General features: G+C 36.7%; 1 protein-coding gene across 7 annotated transcripts in view; it reads right to left on the bottom strand.

The window, feature by feature from the left end:
- The window catches only part of TANC2 (tetratricopeptide repeat, ankyrin repeat and coiled-coil containing 2), a 381,836-nt gene that overhangs the window by 151,060 nt on the left and 215,332 nt on the right, over nt 1-15,444 (bottom strand). For all 7 annotated transcript variants that reach the window (XM_049860883.1, XM_049860882.1, XM_049860884.1 and 4 more), the window contains one exon: nt 13,107-13,370. In XM_049860883.1, the coding sequence (XP_049716840.1) occupies nt 13,107-13,370 (264 nt within the window). The remainder of the gene's footprint in view (nt 1-13,106; nt 13,371-15,444) is intronic.

The following is a 15,444-nucleotide window of genomic DNA, read 5'->3' as shown; positions in this document are numbered from 1 at the left end:
AAAACAAGATACAAATATCCTCAGTGGACAAATATTTTCCAAATTATATTGGACTGTGAGAAAAACATGAAAGCTCTATTTGCAACATTTTCCATTCATGGTAAAGAGTGAAATATAAAAACATTCTGAGAACATTTATATACATGTTAGATTTATAACATAACCAAACCCATTGCTGTCAAGTCGATTCTGCTCATAGCGACCCTATAGGTCAGGCTATAAATCTTCACAGAAGCAGACTTTCTCTCTTGGAGTGGCTGGTGGGTTCAAACTGCTGACCTTTTGGTTAGCAGCCAAGTGCTAGCCAAGTGCTAACTGGCTGCTAACAGAAAGGTCGGCAGTTCGAATCCACCAGCCGCTCCTTGGAAACCCTATGGGGCAGCAGTTCTATTCAGTCCTACAGGGTCACAATGAGTTGGAATCGACTTGACGGCAATGGGCTTTTTTTTTCTGATATGTATGTAAAGAGGGGAAACATGGGTACCTGAGACACTGGACAGAAAACTGCAAAATAGCATTTAGGGAATTGCTAATGCCCATAAACTTAAAAAACATGCTTTTTTTTTTTTTTTTGGGTTGCTCTCTGAATATAGTCACATAATAAAGGCTTTCTATTGCATCTGTAAATCCTCCACTAAACCAGCCACAAAAGAAAGAGAGAATGGCAGAAGATAGGGTGACTCAGGCCTTTTACCTGATAGTAAGGGACCGAACCAATAAAGAAGGTGCAGGGAATCTAATGAATATCTCCATTTGGTGGTCTCCAAGAATGACTATGGCAAATTGAATTACTGGCTCCAATTCTTTACCCCTTCTTGTATCCATGTTCTCTGTCACCTGTCTTTGCAGTTCTCCCATTAGAACTGCATCCATCCCACTTTGCAGTTACTCCCACTGGAGGTGGAGTATACTTCCTCGCCCTTGACTTTGGGTTCAGCCACTTGATATGCTTTGACCAATGTGGTGTATTAGTAGACCTGATTCAAAGAGAGGTTTAAAATGTGCTTGTGTACTTGGGTGTGTCTTTTTTACTTCTGAATACAGATTTCAATTAAATAATAATTTCATAATCCATTTTACTTTGTGTTAAAAAATATATTTTGGCAAACAGCTTTTGTCACAGGTTTAGTCTCACATGTTCAACTTCTTACATTCAATGAACAGCTACTGGCAGCTTTTATAAAATACAAATGTTTAATGTGAACTTAACAAGTTATATTAAATGAATCTTTACCATAAAAAGTTTCTAGGAAAATGAACGTCACTTTTTTCAATCTCTTTATTTCACAGAATCAAGAAATGCATAAATACATTTTGAAACGAGTTCATTTCCCAATTTCAGACAGGTGATGCTAGAAGAAAAAGACAAATGCTGCCATCACCAAGCTGGATGAATAGTTCATTCCTTCACAAATCCAAGTATTCACAGGCTATCTAAACTAAAGAAAAGCAGAAAAATCCGATATCAAGCACAATACTTTTGGAGTCAATTCAGGGCTTAGACAAATCTATGATCAGTGAGTGGGAGACTACTGCTTTAATCTGGGACTAAAATTACAGTGGTGTTATCAGAGTCTATTAAAGCATTCATTCTTTTTCTTGTTTTAATAATTAGTATCTTTTTTGTTGGTCTCTGAATCTGTCACTATTTTGTCAAATAATCCCAAATCATTTTCTACTGCCCTTTTTTTTTTTTTTTTAAATTAAATCATTGTCTTCAGTTCTACTTTCAGTTTCTCTCATCACTTTCAAAATTCTTGCCCATTCAAATACATTATTTACAGGCATATGAGACAAATACTGGAAAGATCAGCCATGGACCTGAAACTCTGTTAGCTGTTGCCCTTTATTCTAATAGTTGCACCTCATTGCATTCTTCCTCATAGTCACTTGAATCTTTTCCATTTGCAAAGCCATTTTCTAGTAAAAAGTCTTTGGCATACTGTGTCAAACTTATCTTACCCTTTGTCAAAACTTTGGTCAGGCTGTACCTTCTCTGCTTCCCTGATGGATCACCAGTCAGAACTAATTGCTTCTCCCCTTTAGCAACAACACACATACATAGCTATTTAGAACTTGTGTTATTCAGCTAGTTGCTTACATGTCTGTTTATCCTCATTTAGATTATAGGAACGAGCCCTGGTGGTGCGGTGGTTAAAGTGCTCAGCTGCTAACCAAAAGGTCTGCGGTCCAAACCACCAGCTGCTCCGTGGAAGAAAGTTGTGGCAGTCTGCTTCTGTAAAGATTACACCCTTGTAAACCGTATGGGGCAGTTCTACTCCGTCCTATAGGGTTGCTATGAGTTGGAATCAACTTGAGGGCACTGGGTTTGGTTTTTTGGATGAGTAGATTGTAGAAACTTCCTTGAGAGCAAAAAGGCAAGGACTGATTTGTCTTTGATTACCTTATCCCTTCAGAGTAAATCAGAGTGTCTTGCACAAAACATTCAATGTAGAACTCAATTCCAGACTGCTCCTGTTGTGTGTCAGGGAGCTGACTCCCATTCATAGCAACCCCAAGTGACAAAGCAGAATTGCCCCACAGGGTATTCTTGGCTGTAATCTTTACAGAAGCAGATTGCCAGGTCTTTCTTTCATGGAGCTGCTACATGGGTTCGAACCACCAACCTTTTGGTTAGCAGCTCAGTGCTTCATTATTGTATCACTAAACCAAAAAAACCAAAACCAAACCCAGTGCTGTCGAGTTGATTCTGACTCATACTGATCCTACAGGACAGAGGAGAACTGCCCCATAGAGTTTTCAAGGAGCGCCTGGCAGATCTGAACTGCCTACCCTTTGGTTAGCAGCCGTAGCACTTAACCACTACACCACCAGGGTTTCCATTGTATCACTAAAATCCTGAATTCCAGACTAGTCCTACTTAAAATGAGTAATCTGTCTGGCTCTATCCTAATCCTCCTCATTGTTCTAAGCTTTCTTAATGCATAACAGACATCACTGTAGTAATATGTATCTCTAAGGATGTTCACATTATCCTCCTGCAGGTACTACTGACCTCTTACCTTTTTTCATAGCACATATCACCTAACATACTATAAAATTTACTTATTTGTATTTTATTTTCCCCAGCTAGAATGTAAGCTCTACCAGAGTGGGAATCTTTGTTTTATTTATTGATGACTTTCAAGTCCTTTGAACACTGCCTGGCACATATGAGATGCTCAGTAAGTACTTATCTACTGACTGAATACTTGTTATTTATGCATATAATTTGTGTTTTGGCTACATTTAAACAATCATCAAATAAATTAGCTTTTGATTTACTGGGTTATTTGAAAGCTGAAGATGAAAGAGGTAGCAATCTCAAACGACGTCTTGTACATCACCATCCTGTAAAATCACCAACGACAGCTCTACAGGGACATACATATTTCCACCTCATAGAGCTACTCCTTCTGTAATATCGTGCTGGCGTTATTTTTTGAGATAATTCTACCAAGTTAAATTAATACCATAATTTAATGAACACTTTCCAATTACAAATGTAAGAGATAATTAGGTGAATGGAATTGAACTGAAGAAAGAGTAAAAACAAATCTAAAATAAAAATGTTTATGTAAAAAGACAAAGCTTTAAAAAGTAAATCCACAAAATCTGTCATTAAAAAGCTCTGTTTTCAGATGAGGGAGATTTTATCAGATTGGTACACCTGAGGACTGCTCACTTTTGGAGCATTTAAGTGGCATACTTTTATGAAGTTAAGATAATCTCTTTACACCTCAGTGGGCAGACAAAAATCAAGCAGACTGATAATGGTACAAAACAGTCCGAAGACAACTCTATACTGAGTTTGGAAACAAGTCTGAATTGTTTCTTCTTAAGTCAGTTGCCACTAATGTAAAGAGATTATAGTAGCACAACTGTCATTCTGGCTGACCTGAGCAGGGAGCCAAAAGTGACACTTTATGCTTGCTAAGCCTGGGCAAGAAGGCACTCTTCTGTCCTTAACATTCTGACTGATGAAAAGCCCATTTTTCATTTTTGTAAAATCCTCATTACAGTTTCTGGTTGGATTCATTTAAATGCCCCAGGATTTCCATTTTGCATTTACCTGATTCTTAAGATCCTTCTCCTAGGAAAACGTGCAGCTCCAAACATTAACAAGTAGATGGTGAGAGTTTATATTTTAACTGGCTGCTGTTGTTTTGTATGTTTCCCCGATAGACCCCTCATTCTCACACAAAGCACTGACGACAGCTGTTTCAAGCAAACATTTCCTGCTTCCCACATCCCTCCAATTCACTGCCAATCTCATTTTAATACATCAAGGATGACCATAGACAGCCTATTCTCTCAGAATTTCTGCCATACCACCGCAAATCCACAGGGTCTTCTACTTCCTTTCAACACACCAGGTTTAAAAATAAATATGCAACAGTGATTTACATTTTGAAAACAATAAAACACATCGGTTTATTTTTTCATATTTTAGTTTTTAATTTAAAGGCTTACAGACATCTACATTTATATTCAGAAAGCTGAGCTACTCTAGGAAAAACACAAGCCTTACTGCTGTAGACTGCCAAAACTTATCCTTATTCATTTCATTATTCCATTTAAAAGTTCTGATGTATTCAGTAAACAGTACTATCCTCATATGTGGTATGTGGAGCTTTTAACTGGTACATCTCACTAGAGAATTTATTTGCATCTTTGTTTCTCAAACTATACAGCTGAATGAATCTATTGGGCCAATATGTTTATACTTAGATTAACAAAGCTCTATTTTAATAGTTAATAAATATATATGATTTACTTAAAAAATTCCATTACATATATTTTTTCCATTTATTTTGTAGGTAGGAAACCCTGGTGGTGTAGTGGTTAAGTGCTACGGCTAACCATAAGGGTCGGCAGTTCGAATCTGCCAAGCACTCCTTGGAAACTCTATGGGGCAGTTCTACTCTATCCTATAGGGTCGCTATGAATCAGCATGGACTCGACGGCACTGGGTTTGGTTTTGGTATGTTGTAGGTGAGGTAAAAGCTCAGAAATTTAAAAAGAAAATCAACATAAACATTTGCATATGTGCTGACTCCACTCTCCCTGCAAGTAAAAGTGTTTTCAAAGCCACATATCTCTTCCATACTTTTAAAAATCAGGGGTCTTATGGGATCATATAAACAGTTTTATTCCTTGGAGTTCAATCCAGCAACAGCTTTAAGGATTAAATAATCCCTTGACGATTTCCACGTCTTGCCCGAAAATGTGGCCCCATAAAGATGCCAAAGAGCCCAGGCCAAAGAGGGTGACTCTTTTCCCCAAGCGGGGAGAAGTCTGTCACATGGCAAGGACCATTTAAACAATTATTCCTCTAAGTTTTTTTTGACGTGATGCTAAACGGCATTTTCACACCATTATGCATTATTTGGTCTCTAGAATAAATAAGTGTATTACTCACACTAAGTTTAAAACAGAGCAAGGGAAATTAAAAAGCTGGATTTGAACAAAGGCTTTTATTGCTGGCATTCATCATCTTCCCCCGCCTCGCCCTCCGAGCTGTTCATATGCTTAAAATAATTTCATAAGCATAAGTATACCGGATTTTTCCTTCTGCTGCAAGCTCATCTCATATTTGAAATCCTCAATTATTCCTGTTCACCAAGGAGATTTGGGTATTTCATCTCCCCCAGTATGGGAAACCACTTCTTTGTACCCATTAGAAGGTGAAGAAAAATATGCTTATCTAGAGAACTAAAACGAGAAGAGAAGAACTTCCTGAGCTAAAAAAAAATTATTTTAAAAAATGATTTAGATATCTAATCATTAAGCTACCAAAAGCTGTGGTCTTATTAAATATTTACACGCATTATATATTTAACAACTCTGTGAAAATGCTTTTATTTTTCTATATTCTGCAATCATTTTTAACCTACAATCTATTAAATTTTGAATATAGCTGAGTCATTTGGTTTATAGTTTACTTTCCTGCTTCTTTGTGAATGCACTGAAACCATGGTTTCCAAATACAGAAAATAACTCAATACAAACTATTCCCTGACCTATGACTTGCCCTGTAGGAAACAGCAGGTCTGTTTGTATTACATTCAACACTATAAGAAATATTCCCTGATGAAGTAGTTTGCTCAATACTGTCAATAGAGACTACTCTGACAGCACAAAATCCTATTCTCCAGGACAGATTTATTTACCTTTTACCTATGCTCTGAAGAAGGACAATCAGCCAGAAAGGCCAAAATTATGGGATAACCACTGTGGCAGGTAAAAAACCATCACAATTAAGGTCTATCAGCGTAACAATTTAGGCTAATATCACTTCTCTTATTTATTTCTTAACATGGAGGAGGGTGAGGAGAAGGAAGAGGGAGAAAGCCTTTCAGTGTGTACATGCAGTATTTTCTAATACTTAAACTCCAGTGACATAGAGAATCATGGTTTCATAATACTTCATATAAACAGCATACTTTCTGTTAAAAAGGCAATGAAAAAAAAATGACAACAAGAGCATGGGCCATAAAAGAAAAATTTGATAAACTGGACCTCACAAAAATTTAAAATGTTTCCGCTTCAAAATATACCGTTAAGAAAATGAAAAGATAATCAACAGCTCGGGTGAAAATATTTACAAACACATATCTGAAAACTATCCAAAATATATAACAAATTCTTACAACTCAATAATAAGAAGCCAAACAATCCAATTAAAAAATGGACAGAAGATCTGAAGAGACAATTTACAAAAGACGAAGACATACGAATGGCTAATAAACACACACAAAAAAGTTCAACAACATTAGTCACTGTTGTTAGGTGCCTGCCTTCAAGTTGGTTCTGACTCATAGCAATACTATGCACAACAGAATGAAACACTGCCTGCTCCTGTACCATCATTAGTCATTAACCAAACCAAACCCAGTGCCGTCGAGTCAATTCCGACTCATAGCGACCCTATAGGACAGAGTAGAACTGCCCCCGTAGAGTTCCCAAGGAGGGCCCGGCAGATTAGAGCTGCCGACCTTTTGGTTAGCAGCCGTAGCACTTAACCACTACACCACCAGGGTTTCCTCATTAGTCATTAGGGGAATGTAAATCGAAACCACACCCTCTAGAATAACTATAACAAAAAGGACAGACAATAACAAATGGTGCAGAGGATGTAGAGAAATCAGAACCCTCATACACTGCTGGCTGGAACGTAAAATGGTGCAGTCACATTGGAAAACAATTTGGTAGGTTCCTGAAAAGTTAAACATAAATTTACCATATGACCCAGCAATTCTACTCCTAGGTATCTATCCAAGAGAAATGAAAACATGTCTTCCCAAAGTCTTGCACATGAATGTTCACAGTAGTATTATTCACAATAGCCAAAAATTGGAAACAACCTAGATGTCCATCAACTGATGAATGGACAGACAAAATGTGGTATATCCACACAATGGAATACTACTTGGCAATAAAAAGGAATGAACTACTGAAACATGCAATGTCATGAATCTTCTAAACAGTATGCTAAATGAAAGAGGCTACACACAAGAGACCACATATTGTATGATTTCATTTATATAAAATGTCTAGAAAAGGCAAATCTATAGAGACAGAAAGTAGATTGGTGGTTGCCTGGGGTGAGGGCTGAGAATGGGACTAATATTAAATGGACCTGAGGGATCTTATTGGAGTGACGAAAAGGTTTTAAAACTAATTTTTGGTGATAGCTGCACACCACTAATCAACTTTGGTCTTTATGCAACTGTCTGTTCTAGATATTTCACATAAGTGGGATCATATTTGTTCTTTTGTGTCTGGCTTCTTTCACTCAGCACAATTATTTTGAGATTCATACATGTTGTATAGTTTTTTTCTTTAAACCACGGTATAGATATACTATTGCTATTAGGTGCCAATGAGTCAGTTCTGACGCATAGTTACCTTATGTATAACAGAACGTAAAAACTGCCTAATCCTGCACCATTCTCACAATTGTTGCTATAATTGCAAAGCCCGTTCTTGGGGCCACTGTGTCAATCCATCTTGTCCAGGGTCTTCCTCTTTTTCTCTAACCCTCTACCTTAATAAGCATGATGTCCTTCTCTAGGGACTGGTCCTTCCTGATAACATGTCCTAAGTACTTGAAACGAAGTCTCGCAATCCTTGCTTCCAAGGAGTACTCTGGCTGCATTTCTTCCAAGACAAACTTGTTTGTTCGTCTGGCAGTCCATGGTATATTTGATATTCTTCGCCAATACCATAACTCAAATGCACCAATTCTTCTTCGGTCTTCCTTACTCATTGTTCAGCTTTCTCATGCACGTGAGGTGACTGCAAACACCATGACTTGGGTCAAGCGCACCTTAGCCCTCAAAGTGACATATTTGCTTTTTAATACTTTGAAGAGGTCTTTTGCAGCAGATTTGTCCAGTGCAATACATCATTTGATTTCTGGACTATTACTTCCGTGGGTGTTGATCATGGATCCAGGTAAAATGAAATCCCTGACAACTTCACTCTTTTCTCCATTTATCATGATGCTGTTTATTGGTCCTGTTGTGAGGATTTTTGTTTTCTTTATGTGGATGTGTAACCCGTACTGAAGGTTACAGTCTTCGATCTTTATCAGTAAGTGCTTCAAGTCTCTCTACTTTTAGCAAGCAAGGTTGTGTCATCTGCAAATCACAGGATGCTAATAATACGTCTTCCACCAAGCCTGATGCCACATTCTTCTTCATATAGTCCTGCTTCTTGGATTATTTGCTCAGCATAGAGAGTGATGAAAAAGTACGGTGAAAGGATACAACCCTGATGCGCACCTTTCCTGATCTTAAACCATGCAGTATTCCCTTGTTCTGTTCAAACGACTGCCTCTTAGCCTATGTACAGGTTCCGCATAAGCACAACTAAGTTGTTCTGGAATTCTCATTCTTTGCAATGTTATCCATAATTTGTTATGATCCGCACAGTCTAATGCCTTTGCATAGTCAATAAAAAACAGGTAAACATCTTTCTGGTATTCTCTACTTTTAGCCTAGATCCATCTGACATCAGCAACGCTATTCCTCATTCCACGTCCTCTTCTGAATTTGGCTTGACTTTCTGGCAGTTCCCCACTGATGTACTGCCGAAATATTTTTTTAATTATCCTCAGCAAAATTTTACTTGCGTGTGATATTGTTCGATAATTTCCACATTCTGTTGGATCACTTTTCTTTGGAATGGACACAAATATGGATCTCTTCCAGTTGGCTGGCCAGGCAGCTGTCTTCCAAATGTCTTGGCATAGATGAGTGAGCACTTCCAGTGCTGCATGCATTTGTTGAAACATCTCAACTGGTATTCTGTCAATTCCTGGAGCTTTGCTTTTCACCAATGCCTTCAGTGTAGCTGGGACTTCTTCCATCAATACCATTGGTTCTTGATCATATGCTACCTCCTGAAATGGCTGAATGTTGACCAATTCTTTTTGGCACAGTGATTCTGTGTATTTTTTCCATCCTCTTTTGACGCTTCCTGTGTCGTTGAGTATTTTCCCTGTAGAACCCTTCAATACTGCCACTTGAGGTTTGAATTTTTTCTTCAGTTTCTTTCAGCTTGAGAAATGCCAAGCGTGTTCTCCTCTTTTGATTTTCTATCTCCAGGTCTTTGCACATTTCATTATAATACTTTACTTTGTCTTCTTGAGTCGCCCTTTGAAATCTTCTGTTCAGCTCCTTTACTTCATCATTTCTTCCATTTGCTTTAGCTACTCTACCTTCAAGAGCAAGTTTCAGAGTCTCTTCTGACATGCACTTTGGTCTCTTCTTTCTTTCCTGTCTTTTTAATGACCCTTGCTTTCTTCATGCATGATGTCCTAGCTGTTATCCCATAACTTCTCTTGTCTTTGGTCATTCATGTTCAATGCGCCATATCTATTCTTGAGATGGCCTCTAAATTCAGGTAGGATATACTCAAGATCGTATTTTGGTTCTCAGGGACTTGTTTTAATTTTCTTCAGCTTCGACTTATAATTTTCATATGAGCAAAGGGTCTGTTCCACAGTTAGCCCCTAGCCTTGCTCTGACTGATGTTGAGCTTTTCCATTGTCTCTTTCCAGAAATGTAGTCGATTTGATTCCTGTGTTTTCCATCTGATGAGGTCGTGTATAGCTGCCATTTATGTTGTTGAAAAAAGGTATTCAAAACGATTAAGTCACTGGTCTTGCAAAATTCTATCATGTGATCCCTGGCATTGTTTTCATCACCAAGACCATGTTTTCCAACTACAGATTGTTCTTATTTCCAACTGTCACATTCCAATCACCATTAATTATCAATGCATCTTGATTACATGTTCGATCTACTTCAGACTGCAGAAGTTGGTAAAAATGTTCAATTTCCTCATCTTTGGCATTAGTGGCTGGTGTGTAAATTTGAATAATAGTCGTATTAACTGCTCTTTCTTGTAGATCTTCCTTGTAGGTACACAGATATTATCCTATCACTGACAGTGCTGTACTTCAGAAGAGATCTTGAAATGTTCTCTTTGATGATGAATGTGATGCCATTCATCTTCATCTTGTTGTTCCCAGCATAGTTGACCATAGTTTGTCTGATTCAAAATGGTCAATACCAGTCCACTTCGGCTCACTAATGCCTAGGATATTGATCTTTATTCATTCCATTTAATTTTTGATGACTTCCAATTTTCCTAGATTCATACTTCATTCACTGCATGTTCCTATTATTAATGGATGTTTGCAGGTGTTTCTTCTCATTTTGAGTCGTGTCACGTAAGCAAATGAAGGTCCTGAAAGCTTGACTGCATCCATGTCATTAAGATCGACTCTATTTTGAGGTGGCAGTACTTTTCTAGTCCTATTGTAAGTACCTACCAATCTGCGGGGCTCATCTTCAGGCATTATATCAGACAATGCTTTCCTGCTATTCATAAGGTTTTCACTGGCCAGTTTTTTCAGAAGGAGACCTCCAGGTTCTTCTTCCTAGTCTGCCTTCGTCTGGAAGCTCTGTTGAAACCTGACAACCATGGCTGACCTTGCTGGTATTTGAAATATTGGTGGCATAGCTTCCAGCATCACAGCAACACGTAAGCCACGACAGTACAACAAACTACAATTTGTTTATCCACTCACCTGCTGATGAGCATTTGGGATGTAGACAGTTTTGGCTATTACAAATAAAGCTGCTATGATCATCTGTGTACATCTTTGTACGGACACATTTTCGTTTCTCTTATATAAAACATGTTGGTTTTCTGACCTCATATGTCTCATTATTATATATATATACACAATTACGCATTTTATATTACATATTACACATATAATGTAGATATTCTATGTTATATACGTATGTGCACATGTGTGTATACCCATGCACACATGAATCATAAGAAATATTAACTTTTGCATAGAGATACTGGGAAGACAGGGAAGAGTGGCTTTTACTATTCCTTTTGTATTTTGTTTACATATGAATTTTTATTTGAATTATATATATAATATATGAATCTTTAATTTCTAGAATATGTCAGCAGGAACTACTGTGCAAGGAGATTATGGTTCTCTTATTGTTTTGCTTTCTTTTTTGTATCCCTCTGCATCTAAAAAAATCTAATAATGCTATTTTTTAAAGGTAATAAAGGGGAAAATCTCTCAAAACACTCATATTGACACTGCCTTCAGTCAAGCAGTTCATTATCTGTAATTCTGCACAATAGCGGAAGCTTGTTACTAACTACTCTCCCTAACCCCAGGCTTTCCTTCTTTAGTCTATCCTGTATGGATGGACACGGTCACTACAGTCATTTTTTTAAACTGCAAATTTGATAATATAGCTCCTACTTAAAGTCTTCTGAATACTCTCTACTACACCAAAAATAAAACCAACACTTATCAGGGTACGTAAGATCCTTTATGTCATCCTTCAACATCATTTTCTACCACTCATCTATGTATTCCAGGTTCTAGTCCTGCAGGCATACTAATAATATCCCAAGTTCTTTAACTTCTTGATGCTTCTTTCATCTTTCATCTGTTAGTTTTCTTGGTAAATTCTTATTCATCCACTAGGATGACTATTGTCAGAAAAATAGAAAATAAGCTTTGTTGAGAATGTGGAGAAACTGGAACCTTCATCCATAGCTGGTGGGACTGTAAAATGGTATAACATTACGGAAAATAGTTTGGCAGTTCTTCAAAAAATTAAATATAAAATCATCGTACGACCCAGCAATTCCACTCCTAGGTATATAACCAAAAGACTTGAAAGGAGAGTCTCAAACACCTATGTATACACCAACGTTCATTGCAGCATTATTCATAATAGCTAAAAGGTACAAACAGCTTAAGTGTACATCGAGAGATACATGGATAAACAAAATGTGGTATATACATACAATGGATTTAGCCATAAAGAAAAATGAAGTTCTGATATGTTATGACATACATGATCCCTGAGAACATGCTAAGTGAAATAAGCCAGACAAAAGGACAGATATTATATGATACCACTTGTATAAAATATCTAGAACAGACACATGCATAAAGACCAAAGCTTATTAGTGGTTACGAGGTGTGGGTAAGATGGGGAAACAGGGAGTTATTGTTCAAGTGGTATGGTATGTTAAGGGTAATAGAAAGAATTTGGACTAGATAGTGGTAATGGTTGCACATCCTGGTAAATGTAACTAAGGTCACTATATTGTACACATCAAAGTGCTTAAAATGTCAAATGTTTTGTTATATATATTTTACCTCAGTAAAACAAACCCCCTGCCGCCTCCCCCCCCCCCAAAAAAAAAAAAAAAACAGCTCAAACTAAAATCCTCTGAAAGACTTCTGATGTTAGGAGAAAAAAGATGTCCGGCAATTTGACAATATACTTCATAAACATAGGCTCTGCTTCTGATTTTATGTGTGTTTTTGCATATTTTGGGAACATATCTAAACAGTCACTTGGGGAACATGAGCCTTCCTCAGGTTCAAAAAGAGATACACATGTATATTACTCAAACACTAAAGAAATGGTTAATCAAAGAAGATGAATGAAAAAGTTAATACTGTTAGGTAGGATTTACTTTTATTTCAATATATACTCCAGTCAAAAGAAATAGCTATCGTTTGAAAATCTTACCTGCTACTGAATTTGGCCGTGGCATAAGATATAGTGGAATAGACTGTACTGATTGGGACAAAACTGTTTCCAAATTCCTGTCTGGGATTTTATTCAGACTATAGGTGGAAGCCATCATGTTTTCATCTACTCGATATAAACAGGAGTCCATGCTTGATTTTTGAGACTGCCAGGGTTTCAGGTTTCCTCCAGATCCTAATTCTTTACTGCTTTCCCCAACATATTTTGTGCGTTCCATGTTCTCAGAATAGCTTGTCAATGTAGCTGAAAAGTAAAAAGAGTAAAATTAAAAAAAAAAAAAGAAAGTAGAGATAAGCCTGTTTCAGTATTCAAATTCATGATTAGATAATGAGAATATCAGTAATATTATTTCAAAAAGCCACTGATGATCAATTCACCTCCATCATGAAGTTTAAATAATTGAAACAAAAACATAACCATCTCTCACATATACGTACTTCAACAACTCTATTTAAATGAGTTAAATGAATTCATAAATTCAGGCTATATCAGCGGTAAAATTTTAGGATGGAAATTTAGATTCATAACATTATGGGATCATAATGGTAATAAAGGAAAATTCAAAATGGATGTTATCATTTTCTTCTAATTTGTAACATTTTTATAGACTTTAATACATACATTTTTTCATAACTATTTTACTTTTTGAAATATCAATATTCATTGAACTCAAAGGACTCAAGAGTTTTTAAGCAGAATGCATAATTAGTGTGGGTCAATGAGGTCAAATATTAACAACTAAATGCTATCTGTCCTGGATTACAACAATATACCCTCCATTTGCCTGTTCAGGACCTCTACTTATTTTTCCAATAGGGTGCAAACATCTTTTTCTTGTCTATTTGTAAAGAATCTACGTATAACGTTTTATTCATGTGTTTGCTCCTCACATATGTGGAAAATATTTTTCCCAGCTGATTTTTTACTTTAGTGATGCATTTTCTTTGCTGAAAAGAAGTTTTGAATGTTTATGTAGTAATTACCAATTTTTTTCCTTCATAGTTCTTGCCTTTTATGTTATGCTTATGAAGTTCTCCATTCTAAAATTATAAAGAAATATACCAGTATTGTCTTCTAATACTTTTTTTATAGTATCATTTTTTACATTTAAATATTTAATTCACCTGGGTTTGTTTTGATGGAAATTATGAGGTTAGATTTAATTTTTTTCTAAGCACTATATGAGTTTAAGACCACTAATTCAACTTTTCTCCACTAATGAAAAATGTCAGTGTTACCATATATTATTTTATGCATTTGATGTTTTTCGACTCTATATCCTGCCCTACTGATAATCATCTTTTTCAAAGGCACAACACAAAAACTTAGTTTCTGATTACTTCCCAAGTTTCTTAGGTGAGAGAGAAGAACATCATTCATATTATTCCTTATTTTGCTAGCAAAGTTTGTAATTAGAAATGGGGAATATACATAATATACACAGCTAGATATTTCACAATTTTATACTGCTGGTATAACTCAGTTCTAGGTTCTGTGGGTAGCTTGACAGTACCCAATTCAGGAAGTACCAGGCAATTTTCCTAAATATCTACATGGTTGGTATTTATAAAAAAAAAAATTTTTTTTATTATCACAATTACTTTCATAAATACATCTTTAATAATGTCAAGCAAATATATAATTAGTGTTAACTGGAAATTCTTGGAGGGCCTAATTCTTGGGGTTCCTGCGCTGAGGAGCTCCTTGATCTGGGGAAGATTGATAGCAAAGACCTTTCCCCAGAACTGACAGGGAATGCCTTTTCCTAGAGATGGCACCCTGAATTTGGATTTCTAGCTTACCAGACTGTGCGAGAATAAAACTGTTTGTTAAAGCCATCCACTTGTGGTATTTCTGTTATAGCAGCACTAGATAACTAAGACAGGAGGGAAGAAGGAGCAAAGTTCTTTAAGGGAAGTCAAATAAGTTCAAAAAGGCTAGAACTTGAGGAATAACTTAGGGGTGGATGGGGCCAATAGTGTGCTCGTAAAAGTTTAATACTGGGTCTCTAGGGGGGAAAACAACAAAACAAAATCCTGGTTTGTAGTATTTGCCAATTTCCATAGTATAAATACTCCCACCATGGCTGATTTCAAGCTATCAACGATTTAACAACTGGCTCACAAATGTCCTGAAATTTTATCTATTGGCTTTGGCTGGTACTAGCTGGCTACAGCACACTACTGGGTGGAGAAGAAGCACAGTCCAGATCATACGGGAATTTGTAAGCCATATTAAAAAAATAAAAACCAAACCCATTGCCATCAGGTCGTTCTAATTCATAGCAACTCCACAGGACAGAGCAGAACTGCCCCGT

This window comes from Elephas maximus, chromosome 19 (genome assembly GCF_024166365.1).
Source record: "Elephas maximus indicus isolate mEleMax1 chromosome 19, mEleMax1 primary haplotype, whole genome shotgun sequence".
Lineage (NCBI taxonomy): Eukaryota > Metazoa > Chordata > Mammalia > Proboscidea > Elephantidae > Elephas > Elephas maximus.
The sequence above is the reverse complement of the archived record's forward strand: the minus strand, read 5'-3'. Positions and strand labels throughout refer to the sequence as shown.